We start from the raw sequence: 15,132 nt of genomic DNA, 5'->3' as shown, positions 1-15,132 counted from the left end.
AAGAGAATTTTCCTTTGTCTATGGTTCGGACTAAATGCAAAAAGCCCCTTATAAGTATTTTTATTCCGACTGACGGGCAAATACGAAATCCCACACTGAGCACACGTGCATGACCTGACATTTTTGTGACCGGTATTCTTTGGTTTAAGTATAGGTTTTTAACCGACTTCCATTTCATAGGAGGAGGTTCTGTATTCGGTTGTGGCTATTTTTTTTTTTCTATGTACGTTCACCGATTACTCCGACATCCGTAGTCCGATTTGAGTAATTCTTTTTATGATCGAAAGGAGCTACCTCCGAGTTGGTCCCATTTTAATTTGGTTCTGTTCTGATGATGGGATCCATGAGGAATTGAGGGAACTCCTCAATTTTTAAAGGCACATGCATGGTGATTTGAGTGTTTTCTTAAGCAACTCGAGCATTTTCTCCCGAAAACCACCACTTTGATGAAGTAGACCTGATGATGATGATTGTTTTGATGATAATGATGATGATTTTTTAAATGTAGTACGTTCACCGATTACTCCGACATCCGTAGTCCGATTTGAGTAATTCTTTTTTTGATCGAAAGGAGCTACCTCCGAGTTGGTCCCATTTTAATTTGGTTCTGTTCTGATGATGGGATCCATGAGGAATTGAGGGAACTCCTCAATTTTTAAAGGCACATGCATGGTGATTTGGGTGTTTTCTTAAGCAACTCGAGCATTTGCTTCCGAACACCGCCAATTTGATGTAGTGCAAGTGTAGCCGTACCACGAGTTTGACATTGACATATTCGCTAAGTTAGCGACGCTAACGTCTTCGTAACTAACTTTTTATGCATCTCGCTCGCACTAATATGCCAATACGAGCGAGATGCAAAGAAAGTAAGTTACACACACGCTAGCGAATAAATCAATGTCAAACTCTTGGAAAGCTGGTAAGGCTACTGATCGGGGGTTAGGGTTAGGAGTTAAGGGGTCGGGGATAAAGGGGTCGGGTAATGGTGGTTGTAGGGCTGCTGGTTCAGGGCCGAGGGGTACATGGATCAGGAGTTGATACGCTGTGAGGTAGAGTGATCGGGGGGGTTGAGAGATTGGGTCAGTGGCGGGGCGGAGGATGGATTTAGTGTAGTGACAGGAATTGTAATTTCCCAGACGGACTCGAGAAAATTCCTGATTACATATTTATTAAAGTAGATACACGAATTTAGTGTTAGTCATGATGTTGTTTTTCATTCATGCGTCGCGCTCTTAACAATGCGTTAAAACTAAAAATTGAAAAATAAAAACTTTTTACAAAAAAAAGAAAACCGACTTCAAAAAGGATGAAATAAAATATTATCCATTTTAAGTCTATGCGTTACCAACTGATATGTTTGAAGTCGGTGCCAAGCCAAGTAGTAACAATACCCGTCAAATATAATCAGCCTTATGACTATAAATCCCATTAGAACTGTAAGTATTAATAACTATTATAAATGTGTAAGTAATTCTGTCTGCCTCTTTGTCACCTTTTCATGGCTATACAACTGAACCGCTTCAGGTGACATTTGGCAAGAAAGTAAATTCCTTGAATTGTTTTATATTATGAAACGTAGTTCTCTGAATAAGGGACGGGAAATAACTTCAGTCCCAATCTCACGCTTGCGTGCCGACTAACATGGTACGGACTGTGCTAAGGTTGGATCGTGTGTTCTGAGGTGTGTTCTTAGGTACATTCGACGTCAAAGATATGGTTACACTTTTGCACCTTACTCCTTTGTAATAAGACGAAAAGTGTAAACATATTTTTAACGTCAACTGTACCTACAGAAAGTACGTTAATTGTCGTCGTGTAAGGCAAACCAACGTACATCCTTATCGATTCGCACCAAAATCATGGTATGCTTCCAAAGTTGGCTTGGCACCGACTTCAAACATATCAGTTGGTAACGCATAGACTTAAAATGGATAATATTTTATTTCATCCTTTTTGAAGTCGGTTTTCTTTTTTTTGTAAAAAGTTTTGAACACATCTATTTAATATACATATACAGTATGTATCAGAACGAAAGGCAAAGAAAGAGTCCCATTAATGTTTAGGTCATACTGAGCAACTATTACTATGGGGCAACCCCCAAAACGCGGAAAAAAATTGGATGTTTCATACATTTTGCTGGTCTGATGTTGAAATATCCTATGGGAAAGTCAATTCTTTTTCGCGATTTCATAGTTGGTCCCATGGTAAAACTTGCTTAGTATGACCTATACATTAATGGGTCTCTTTCTTTGCCTTTCGTTCTGATACATACGGTATATGTATATATACCTATTTGTTCTCAGGCCAGTATAGCGATATACCAGTGGCCGTCGCCAGAGGACACACTGCCAGTCAGCAGTAGCGGCGTCGACCTACAACAAGGGTACTCTCACTAATCATACCGCAACACTCACGAAACTAAACTTTTTCGCAGTTTTGCATTCGAAAATTATTTTAAATCTCAAACCTGTAATTGAAAACTAGCGGACAGAAGTTGGAGCGTTTTCACATTGTCCGATCCAATATCGGATGTCGGTAAGAAGTAAAATGTAAGAAATATGTGTTTCTCTGTATTTATTTATACATTTAATAAATCATTATTACTATAACAAGTGCGAGTCGGACTCGCGCACGAAGGGTTCCGTACCATAATGCAAAAAAAAACCAAAAATCAAGCAAAAAAAAAACGGTCACCCATCCAAGTACTGACCACTCCCGACGTTGCTTAACTTTGGTCAAAAATCACGTTTGTTGTATGGGAGCCCCATTTAAATCTTTATTTTATTCTGTTTTTAGTATTTGTTGTTATAGCGGCAACAGAAATACATCATCTGTGAAAATTTCAACTGTCTAGCTATCACGGTTCGTGAGATACAGCCTGGTGACAGACGGACGGACGGACGGACGGACAGCGAAGTCTTAGTAATAGGGTCCCGTTTTACCCTTTGGGTACGGAACCCTAAAAACGATAGACAACACAAAAAAGGCGGACTTAATCCCATTGGCACTCTTCTGCAGCTGTTTTTGTCATAGGCGCCTTCCGACACCCGATCGGAAAGACGCTTCCGATAAATTCTGCCCTGTTGGAGCCCCCCGTCAGCTGTCGGACCGACAATATTTGTTTATGTGCGTATGTGTAGGCGTAATGTTTATTGTAGTATGCGTGACCGCTAAAGATGGCGCCCGGGCGCGCCCCCGCGGCCTGACTACGGGTATGTTATGTAGGATCTTAAATTCGATGTCGGATCAGACAGTGTGAAATCGCTCTATTAAGTCTTACGGCCTGATTCGAACTTTAAGATACCTCAATTTAATAGATCTAGGAACGATATGGATTAGATGCGTCAGTGTCAAAAGTAACGTTTTTGTTTGAAAAAGCGTCACATATCGTTTCTGGCCGCGTAGCCAAGTTGCCAATCGCTCACGCTCCGTAGCGATCGAAACGCAACTGTAACTGTCGCACTAATAAAGAAGAGTGATAGAGAGACATAAAGCTTTTCGTTGTCGAAGCGATAGCGATTGTAACCTTGGCTAGGCCGGCTGTTTCTTAAAGTTCAAATCGGGCAGGTAATCTCATTTCGAAGGTTTGGTCGTAATCATCTGCTAGCCGTTTTCGGCCACAGCGATAGACTGCTTTCCACCGCTGAGAGTGTCGCTGGTGTGCCCTCAGGCGACAGACGTAGCCAATCTTTGCATCGAATGTGCGGCCACACTCGCTGCAGCTCAGCACCCCTCCGACATATAACTTTGGTCGTGGTATTATATTACTCGTACCTAAGTATGTCTGTCAACTAACGCTACTTTCATTCTTCCAGCTACTTCAACAACCACCCCGACAACGACCCAGCCCGGTACCTAGTCCGCGTATACGCGGTGAAATGTTCTGGTCTGGTGACCAGTGGTACCACGTCCAAGTGCTATGTGGCCGTGCAGTGCAACTCTAAGAAACTGTGCGACCGGGGGTCTAGCGTGCCGAGGGATGCTGAACCTACGTTTGGAAAGTAAGTTATAAATGTATATTATTGTTGTGATTTAGGAGAGAAACGAACAGACGAATCGCCTGATGGTAAGCATTAAGCAATTACTGTGACCTAGGACGCCTGCAGAACCAGAGGGATTGCAAGAACGGTCCGTACTGTTGCCGGCTTTTAGTACACTCTTTCATTAAAGGTTTGAAGATCGTATCGGTCCAGATATACCACAAGCAACAATTCATTCCACAGTTTAGCTGCGCGAGGCAGAAAGTTTCTAAGACGGAAGTATAGAGCGATTGAAAAGAAGCGGCAGGGATTAATCCTAATTATTTCTCGGTGCGCTTCCCAATTTATTTAGTAGCCACCTCTTTTTGTCTAGGTTTAGTTTACGTTGTAAAAATTGTAATACAAAAAATAGAGCAAGTAGATTTTTGCTAGTGTAACTTCAACACACTACAACGTTAAAAATGTTTCCAGGATCACTAGACTCTAGACTTATATCGACTGGGAAATGAACCGGGGTTAAAGGTAATCAACGGTTCATATCCCAGTCGATATAAGTCTAGAGAAACTAACCGTGAATCATTCGAAACTGTATCCAGGATGTACGAGCTCGACTGCACACTTCCAGAAGACTATCTCCTGAAGATATCAGTGCTGGACTGTGGGGCTACGGCCGACGAGTTGATCGGCTGCACCAGTATTGATCTCGAGAACAGAGCCTACACGAAATATAGGGCCACTGTTGGCCTGGCTTCCGAGTATAATATGTAAGGATATTACGAGTGTGTACTTACTGATGTGCAGATTTTGGAAACCTTCCTCAGCTTGCACATTTGCACGAGTGTGTGGCTCGGATCGGATAGGAAATGCAAGTATCACTATACCTTATAAAACAAAGTCCCCCGCCGCGTCTATTGTATTGTATTGTATTTATTTATTTGCGTTAAGTACATGTACATGCAAATACAGTTTTATAGGTACAAGGTAGGTATATACAATTATTTACAATATTTACATTAATTATTATCCATTACAATTTCAATTATGTTTATAATTTAATTGGCACAAAATTAGAAAAACATTGAAAATACATTAAAATTAAAATCGATATAAAATAAATTTAAAACTACACATACACACATAAAGCTTACAAATTACAGTCCAAACTATATAATAATTACAACTACAATTACTTAATAATAAATTTAACAATAAAACCCCCACTCATAAAAAGAACCCCCATTACAGTCATAATATCTTAAATCTAGCTAAAAATATAAATGAAAGTATAAAATAATGTCGGATGTTGTATAAATGTCAAGTTATGATGTAAAAATAAATAAAAAAGTCTACGAAGTTACAAATACAGTTCCTAAAATAATTTTAATCAAGTGCGTTGTCAAAATATTCGTCAATTGTGTAGAATGGTCTATTTATGAAATAATCTCTTACCTTTATGTCAAATGTTCTTAGGTCACTACATTGTTTTATGTCGGTACTTAATTTATTAAAATTTTTAATTCCGATATTGTTAAGGCTGTTATTAAAATGGATAAAGTTAGATTTAATTTGAACAATTTTTGATTTGTTTCTGAGATTAAAATGATGGGTTTCTTCAGCCTTTCTATAATTATTTTGATTGACATACATATAAACGCATATTCGATATAAATACAATGCCGTAATTGTAAATATTTTGTGGTCTATAAACATATTGCGATGAGTGACTGGTATGTGTTTAGATCCCACAATAATTCGTAGTGCCTTTTTTTGCAAGAGTAGTATAGAGTTTATGTTCGTTCCGTTACCCCATACTTCTATACAATATCTGATAATACTCTCGAAGTAGGAAAAGTATACAGATTTAAGTATAGTTACATCGGCTACTTTCGAAAGTGATTTTAAGGAGTAACATGCACTAGCCAGCCTTTTGCATATGGAATCTATCTGGTTGTTCCATCTCAGATAAGGATCGAGTTCTACCCCTAAAAATTTAATACATTCGGCCTTCTGTATTGGTACATCACAGTCGAAGTCGGTACTTTTAGGGCTACGTCGAAATATAGTGTAATAACTTTTCTCATGATTGATTCTAAGGCCATTGACAGTAAACCAATTTTCGATTTCTTTCCAGCATTTTTTGATCATTACTTTGAACTCATGGGTAGTGGTCGCATTCAAAATGACACTGGTATCATCAGCGTATAGATAAGGTAATCCATAGGTAAGAGATTGGGGTAAATCGTTTATGAAAATTATCTGTCTGTTTGTGTTTGTATGTTCGCTATAAACTCAAAAATTACTGAACGGAGTTTCATGCGGTTTTCACCTATCAATAGAGTGATTCTTCTTGAGGAAGGTTTAGAGGTGTAGTTGTAATATATGTCGTGTGGTTTACGGTAATGAAGCTTGTTTCAGAAACGGCTCCAACAGATGGCGTGACAGTGACCGGCCGTCGGCCATATTGGAACAGCTCTGCGAGCAGAACCACCTAGCGGCCCCCGAGTTCCCCGACCCCTCATCCCTGGTCTTCAACGGGTTGGAGTATAAAGACCTTGACTCTGGTATTTATTTAGAAACATATTTATAATAACATTACAGTTGCTACCAATCAGCCCGGCTCTGCTGATTTTTTCCGCCTAGGCCCACTAAGCCCGGGCCTAGGGACCCAGGCCACCTAACACTGATTTGATTGAAGAGATGGAGAAAGGGCCCCCTAAATCTTTTGTGCCATACCAAGTAGGCACTTGGCCTCTAAATCCTGAACAACAGCTGACGGCCTAGCATCCATCATATCACAAAAACTCACAGGCATTAAATTCTCACAGGCGACTATTGCTTCACAATCAGGTCAAATTCCGGTGCTGCCTCTCTGTCGCAAGAGAAAATAAGGTTTTTAGATTTTCGATGTTGGCGGTTGGTGGGCTCTGATGCCAAGAGCGCATTTGATTGTGAGAGAACGTGATCCCAAGATCACTGTTCCCCCATGAATCAAAGTAACCCCAGGTACACTAGTTCCATGAAACTCATTGGTATCAAGTCGGTAGGCCGCTAACGTGCCTTAACTTAAGTAAACGATTTTCAGGAACGAAATACACAAACCCCTTAGCAAGCAAGGAGAACCTTTGCCTGAATATCCTTCACAAATGGCACACAGTACCCGTGTGCGGACACAGACTCGTACCTGAACATGTCGAGATCAGAACTCTGTACGACCCTGACAAACCCGGGGTTGAGCAGGTAAGTGTGTGAAGAAAGGTAAACTGAGTGGCGGTAGCGACGGCGACCAGGCGACGTCCGGTGCGGTATTCAGTGCACTCTGCTTCACAGAACTGTGACTCTGGAGCATTCCACAGACTGTCCCGTACAAACGCATTCTATTTCTGTGTTGTAACTTTTTTTGGGCATTTAAAGCAGGCGATTATTTTTCTGCCCATATTTTTGACCATTTGTCATTGAAAAGGAAACTCTTATACCTGAAAATCTTCAGAAAATTCGCGTTTGTACGGGACAAACGGTAGACAATTTCATGGAATGCTCCCTCTGCTCAAACCTCTTGGACGACAATGGCGCTGGTCGCTTGCTAATGAGGCTGTATCTTGTTATCTTATTGGGTTACACGAACCGCCGCCATACAATAATTTTTCTCTCTCATTTTAACACTACATACTGAACATGAAAGACATGAACATCCATGGCGTAAGATCTCCTGTTCCCCATTATTTTCCAGGGTAAGATCCACATGTGGGTGGACATGTTCCTGCTGGACTGTCGCCGGACAATACCGGCGCCTGTCTCCATCCGTCCTCGTCCTGATGAGTACTATGAACTGCGGGTGGTTGTGTGGGACGTGCAGGGCTTAAAGGTGGCAAAGAAAGCTAATATCTATGTTAGAGCGTAAGTTTTTCCATCACTTTCTCTGTATCATACTCTTGAGGGGCTTGGAGCTGATCAAAGGGCCTAATGTAAGAGTGTGAGTGTTTTATCACTTTCTTATGACCTAGCTCTTACCGGAGGGCCTCGGAAGGCAGCGTGCACCCTCGGAGCGTGTCGTGGCTAAGGCGACAGATGTTCCTATAGTCGAATAAGTAATACCAGCTCCCGGCCGGTAATACCATAGCCTGTCTCCACCCGACCTCTTCACAAAAGAGATAGGTACAGAAATCAACCTACATATTACAAAGCGCGCTCGAGCAACGCACACATAGACACTGCTCACGGACACGATATCTCGGACCAGTTGGGACCAGTGCGAGCGCGAGTGCCATCCGCTTGAGATACGCGTCTGTGAACTTTTTTGTGCAATAATGGAGAAACAAAACAAAAAGTTATTATAAATGTACAGTGGACGGTTGTTTAAATTCAACATTAACAGGTGAATTGTCGTTTTTTAAGCTACCAGTGGTTTCAGAGAGAATGCGTATGCGAATTTATTATATTGTACATGAGAATGCGAATTAATTACACTTTAAAATATAATAATCGTGCATTTTGCCAATCTCGAAATCATCGCAAGATATTTTCTGTGGCAAATTTGTAATATAACAATGACATTAAAATGAAAATACCTATTTGAGTTATTAATGTTATTATTAATTTATATTTCCATTCTTCCCGTTTCATCCTCAACAATAAATCTAACAACTAGATACGAGATACGATACGATGGATACGAGTGCCACTACGACAATAGTTTTTTTGTGCATAAGTCATAGTTCGCAACAATCGCAACCCTAGAGCGACCGCCGAGCGTAGGTATGAAAAGTAAAGTACATACATGTGATTGACTTCTGTACTTATCTGTTTTGTGACCTCTTCCTGACGACCATTACCTAAGTATGAGCTGATTATGTTAGTGATTTATCACTTTCATATCAATCATATCTATCTCATTCTCATGTGGGACGTCAAGCTGAACAAGGGAGACAATGTCTATATCGTCAGGTGACAAGCAAAAGTCACTAATTACTAAAAAAATATAAACAAAAATCGACCTTCTTTTAGTACTAATATGGTTCACTATGGCTATGAACTTGTGGTGGTACTTACTGACTTTTGCTTGTCACCCGACGATATGTTAAAAGGAGTGTTTCTCTTTCATAAGACAGAGTTCTTACCTGAGAGCCACCGAACGTTAGTTAAGACAAATGTAACACTCTCATCTTCCTCGCGTTGTCGCGGAATTGCCACGGCTTATGGGAGCCTGGGATCCGCTTGGCAACTAATCTCAAGAATCGGCGTAGGCACTAGTTGTTACGAAAGCGACGCTGACGTCAAACTAGGCCTTATTGCGATTAGTCCGGTTTCCTCACGATGTTTTCCTTCACCGTCAATGTAACACTGATATCAAACTTACCTATAAGTACTTTAAGTGTCATATCATAAGATTTTATAGAAGTTTATATTATAGATGGATTGGATCAAGCGATGAAGCCCAAGACACCGATATATATACGAGTACAAACGGCGAAGGACGATTCAGTTGGAGAATGATCTTCCAGTTTCAATACAAGCATACTGAAAGAAAGGTCCGGTGTTTGTTTTTAGGGTTCCGTACCCAAAGGGTAAAACGGGACCCTATTACTAAGACTTCGCTGTCCGTCCGTCCGTCCGTCTGTCACCAGGCTGTATCTCACGAACCGTGATAGCTAGACAGTTGAAATTTTCACAGATGATGTATTTCTGTTGCCGCTATAACAACAAATACTAAAAACAGAATAAAATAAAGATTTAAATGGGGCTTCCATACAACAAACGTGATTTTTGATCAAAGTTAAACAACGTCGGGAGGGGTCAGTACTTGGATGGGAGACCGTTTTTTTTTGCTTATTTTTGTTTTTTTTTGCATTGTGGTACGGAACATGCGCATCCGTGGTCGTGCGCGAGTCCGACTCGCACTTGCCCGGTTTTTTTATAGACCGACCGCTTAACTAAGTCCTCGTAGTCCTCAGTCCTGCGTACGGCGTCCGCACATTCCCCGCCGCCCTTAAGGCCGAGCCACACCGGCTTGCGTGTGCGTGACGTGCGCGTGTGCGTGCGCTAAAATGTTAGAGCCGCACACGCACACGTCACGCAAGCGGTGTGCCATCTCTCATAAGGATCTGTATACTACAACGCCGCACGTGCACGTCACGCACACGCAGCCGGTGTGCACAGGCCTTTAGTCGTCCCGCCCCGTCGCCCCCGTACCGCGCAGGCGAGGACTGAGTTAAGCGGTCGGTCTATATAGTAATCCTCGTAAGGTTCGTAGGGTTCGAATCCTTGTAAGGGCATTTATTTGTATGATGATACGGATATTTGTTCCTGACCTGAGTCATGGTTGTTTTCTATGTATTTATATTATATATATGGAGCATTCCACGGACTGTCCCGTACAAACGCATTCTATTTCCTGTGTTGCGACTTTTTTCTCGGCATTTAAAGCAGGCGATTATTTTTCTGTGCATATGTTTGACCATTTCTCATAGAAAAGGAAACTCTTATACCTTTAAATCTTCAGAAACTTCGCGTTTGTACGGGACAACGGTAGACAATTTCATGGAATGCTCCATATATCGTTGTCTGAGTACCCACAACACACGCTTTCTTGAGCTTACCCACGATTCAATTAAAAGACATGTCAAGATCGCTTACCTTCTTTCTAATGCTAAAAAACGAACTACTTAGGCACCTTTTCTTTGGTATATGAATATGACATTTACCACTTCAGTTTCATCATCATCATCTCACCCATAAGACGTCTACTGCTGTACATAGGCCTCCCTCTTGGACCTCCATACTTACGTGCCGGTTGGAAGCGACCCGCATCCAGCGTCTTCCGGCGACCTTAACAAGGTCGTCTGTTCATCTTGTGGGTGGACGTCCTACGCTGCGCTTGCTAGTCCGTGGTCTCCACTCGAGCACTTTTCGACTTTACTTCAGTTTGTAATCCAGATAATCTTTATATTGCAGTTGGTGCTCCACGACAAGGGCCCGTTTACGGAGGTGACGGAGGTGTTTCCGCCAATTCTCGTCCTCCAGGTGTTGGATATAGACGCTCCGACACTCCAAGATTTTATAGGTACAGTCAGCAGCAGATGTTGCTAAGCGGGCGAGGTGTCCAAAATTAGGTCATTTTGAACACCTGGCCCGCTTAGCAACTTCTGCTGCTGACTGTACTTAAGCGTATTTAAATGAATCCTTTATTTTCCTACTCCGAAGCTAAAAGGCGGTATTAGGAATTACGTACCTATTTCAAACCCGAACTTGAAAGTAAATCTTTCCGATTAAAATTTTTCAAAGTCCATGTTAAATTTTTGCTATGAGTATAATGAGCATTTGCAAAGTAAACATGTAGGTATTAATTCCTCGTTGGTGCTAACAAACTAGTTATACAGAAAAAGAAAGAAAGAAAATACATTTATTTACGTCAAACCAATAGGACCCCCACTCAGCGTAATGCTACGACGGTAAGCCGCAGCGCAAGTCTAGGTACATTCACTATAAATGAAGGGGACGGGTATCGGGTTCGACGTTCGTTATTTATTACTAATAAGATAATTATTAATAAATTCTTATAACTTTCTGCTATGATAATAAGTTAATTCTCTTTATTTATTTTTCTTCTTAAGTTAGGTTAATTATAATATCAATATAAAAGTAAAATATAAAAACACTCACAAAACAATAATAAAAATTATAAACACATTATAAAAAACCTAACCTAGGGTGCCGCCGGCAGCGGGGCAGGGCCCAAGCTGCCGGTGGTCAGGGCCGCAGAGTGAGGAATTGACGTACTATACGCGCCGTGTCCAAAATTACCGCCTTCTGCGAGAGAATAGCGAGAGTCTCTCTAGGTGTTGGTCGAGACTCTTCGCTATGAGACCGTTCGCTGACACGACTATAGGAACAATGATCGTCGAGTCAACATCCCACATGGCGGTTATCTCGTGAGCTAAGTCTAGGTACTTGCTGGACTTGTCCTTCTCGGCCTTCACGAGATTCTCATCATGGGGGATGGTGACGTCGACGAGCACGGCCCGGCGCTGCGATCGATCTATCAGCACGATGTCAGGCTTATTGGCTACAATAGTCCTGTCAGTGATGATAGATCGATCCCAAGTTATAAGTTAATTTATTATTAAGTAACTCAATAATAACTTACAGCAGAAACCGCTATAATGCTTCTCTATCCAAAGTTTCTGTCCAGTCGACGGCGCCGAATTCGCAAAGTGTTTTATAGTTTGGCTCTCTTCCTGTTTCTGTGACGAAACTATAATAATAAGGGCGGCTTGTGGCGAGCTGAATGGGAAGTGACGTCCCTTGGGTCCCATACCCCCGAGAGTCGGTCAGGCCCCTCTCTCCGGCTTGCCTTCATTGGCCGGCTGGAGTGAACACTGAGCAGGGGCCGCAGGACTCTCACCTCTGGCTTGCCTTTACCGGCCGTCCAGAGTGGGGTGTCAGAGCTATATGCTCGCAGGGCGGAAGTGAAACATGCCTAAGACGCGAGTTGGCACAGTGGCTGCTTACAGCCACTGGGTAGAAAGCGGTGCACACCTCTCCACGCCCTGGGCCGCTCACGTGATGTTGTCCCCTTGTCGCTCCGTGCGAGCGGCCGTTTTCGGGGACCCATATTGTGAGTTGGCGAGTCACCACCTGGCCCATTTTTTCATGTTTTTTAACATATGAGCAGGGCAGGTGCCATAGTCTCCTCCATAGTCCCGGTTACTAGCCCACTAGCAACTCAACGCAATAGCCCGGTTTCTTTTTGTACCTTTTCTTACAATAGTCCTACACTAACCGGGGCTTGTCCTTGGGTGCACTACTATAGCGCAAACAGGGATAATCGTCGGTTGGTGTCACGTTACATTTAGAGTAAATTGTCTTATTACAAGGGGCCTCTACGTGTTGGCTTCGGCCCCACGTACGCCTTCCAAATGCCCGGGACCCCATGGTCCCGAGAATTTGTAAAAGACAGACATAATAATAATAATAAGCCCGCAGGGCAGCTTGTGGCGAGCTGTTGGGGAGTAACGACCCCACGGACCCGAGTGCTCCCGAGAGTCGGTCAGGATCTCCGTCTCCGGCGTGTCTTCGTCGGTCTGAGTGGACCCCAAGGAGACCCGCAGGACTCTCAGCTCTGGCTTGCCTTCATTGGCCGTCCAGAGAGGAGTCGCTAGAGCTATATGCTCCAGGGGTGGAAGTGAAAGATGCATAAGACGCGAGTTGGCACAGTGGCTGGTAACAGCCACTGGGTAGAAAGCGGCGCACACCTCTCGACACCCCTGAGCCGCTCACACCGATGTTGCCCCTGGTCGTCTTCGCGACGGCAGTTTCAGGGGCCCATCTAGTCAGCGGCGAGTCACCGCCTGCCTCGATGACGGTGTTAACATTGTTATGGCAGGTGTCCGGACCTCTTTTACAATAGCCCAGTCTCATAGTCCACCCAAACTTCAATCCATAGACCGGTATACTGTTCTCTTTTTCTACAATAGTCCCAATGCCTGCTGAGACCGGTTCACGGGTGTCTATTGTTGCACCTGTGAACGGGTTCCAGCAGGCGTTCTACATGACATAAAAGCTCTCCAAGGGGCCTCTACGTGTTGGATCTGTGTCCCCACGCAAGCCTATCAAAAAACCGGGATTATAGGCCCGTGAAGTCCAAAAAGGAGATACAATAATAATAATATTCTTTATTGTATAATATATGTTAGTGGATCTTATCTTTTTTATGGCTCCTCTACACGATGGGCCAGTGCCAGCCACTACAAGGGACGCAGCCATGCGGCAGAATAAGATAGCAATATCACTTGCTCCCTCTAACGCATGGCTGCGTCCCTTGGAGTGTCCGGCGCAGGCCCATCGTGTAGAGGAGCCATTATACATTCTGTGAAGGTATGCTGACGCTCGACCTGTCGGGTATGCCGCGAGGCTCGAGGTTGCCCCACAGCGCGCGCGCTGTAACCAATATGCGCAAAGTCAATATGTTTGCGGTGCGCAACGCGCGCGGCTGGTGGCCCCTCAGGATGCTCGACCGGAACTCCGGGGACTATTATTTTGCTGTAAGTACTAGGGCCCATTTTAAGGGTCGGTTGCACCAAACTGTATCGCTAAAGAGTTCGCAAAATTTTTATGTATGGAAAGTTTCATAGTAAGGCGCCGGGGCGCGCCGGCTGACGTTGATCAGTCTGTCAAATGTGGTTGGTGCAACTGGCCCTTAAACTTGTAATGTGAAAGTCGTAATTAAATTCCAAAAAAAGTCAGACAATGTTGCCACTGCAATAATTTGTTTTTTTAAATAGTAAATTCCTTTTATAAATAAACAAGCTAAGATAATTTATTTATTGGTAATTTTACTCCTACGATTTTAAAAAAGTACTTTTTTTACTTATTTTTACATACTAAATACAAGACGCGCTAGTAAAAAGTGGCAACATTGTCTTGCTTTTTATGGAATTTAATTATGATTTTCAGTTTAGCAGGTCCTGTTAAAATAGGGTATATTACGTAATACTCTGCGTAGAGGGCGCCACTAGCAATAACAGAGGGCCTACTGCGAAACACTAAAATAGAAAGTTCGTTAATATTTGCCTCTGTGTCACTCTTTGCTCGTCTCTTTATTATGTAGAGCAATTTAGTTGTGTACGCGAAACGTGTGGCCATGTGGTCATATTCTCTTTGCCTGTGGCCACAGAATAAATAATAGGTACTAGGTACAGAAGACTCAATCAAAACGCGTCTGGGACGATCAGGACAGATATGGCCGCTAGGTGGCGACAGTGCCACGCGCGGCTTATGGCTAACCACCAAAATTGGTGTGGAACGGATGTACTTTTAGCTACCTGTAGCAAAGCGACGTACCTAATTGCGGAGTGAGACACGCCTGCTGTGGCTTACTTTGCTGATCGTAACTATTATTAAAAAACATTTGTGAATTCGGTTACCACAAAACAGATGACACCGCACAGCGCCTTCTGTATGAGCTGTCAGATATTTAATTTAATGTAAATTATGATTGTAGAAGAACAGTAGAGATGGTCGATCCTACAGGCATACTCTTCTTGATTTGTGTGGAGTTCAGGTCCTTCTTGAAGTATATCCATGTGCATTAATTTTTGTCTAGGGTATTATAGAGCTGGAAATATCGCTGCTGCCTCAGGATAAGGCTCTGCTGATG

General features: G+C 42.8%; 1 protein-coding gene across 1 annotated transcript in view; it reads left to right on the top strand.

Annotated features, from left to right (window-relative positions):
• LOC134679283 (otoferlin-like) overlaps window positions 1–14,447 on the top strand; it is a 48,002-nt gene extending 33,555 nt beyond the window's left edge. The window contains exons 23-32 of the mRNA XM_063538180.1: window positions 2,304–2,383; window positions 3,816–4,001; window positions 4,577–4,744; window positions 6,396–6,541; window positions 7,063–7,217; window positions 7,708–7,874; window positions 9,388–9,505; window positions 10,929–11,037; window positions 13,851–14,017; window positions 14,430–14,447. Of these exons, the coding sequence (XP_063394250.1) occupies window positions 2,304–2,383; window positions 3,816–4,001; window positions 4,577–4,744; window positions 6,396–6,541; window positions 7,063–7,217; window positions 7,708–7,874; window positions 9,388–9,505; window positions 10,929–11,037; window positions 13,851–14,017; window positions 14,430–14,447 (1,314 nt within the window). The remainder of the gene's footprint in view (window positions 1–2,303; window positions 2,384–3,815; window positions 4,002–4,576; window positions 4,745–6,395; window positions 6,542–7,062; window positions 7,218–7,707; window positions 7,875–9,387; window positions 9,506–10,928; window positions 11,038–13,850; window positions 14,018–14,429) is intronic.
• The last annotated feature ends 685 nt before the right edge of the window (window positions 14,448–15,132 follow it).

This window comes from Cydia fagiglandana, chromosome Z (genome assembly GCF_963556715.1).
Source record: "Cydia fagiglandana chromosome Z, ilCydFagi1.1, whole genome shotgun sequence".
NCBI lineage: Eukaryota > Metazoa > Arthropoda > Insecta > Lepidoptera > Tortricidae > Cydia > Cydia fagiglandana.
Note: the sequence above shows the minus strand (reverse complement) of the source record. Positions and strands in the feature narration are given on the sequence as shown.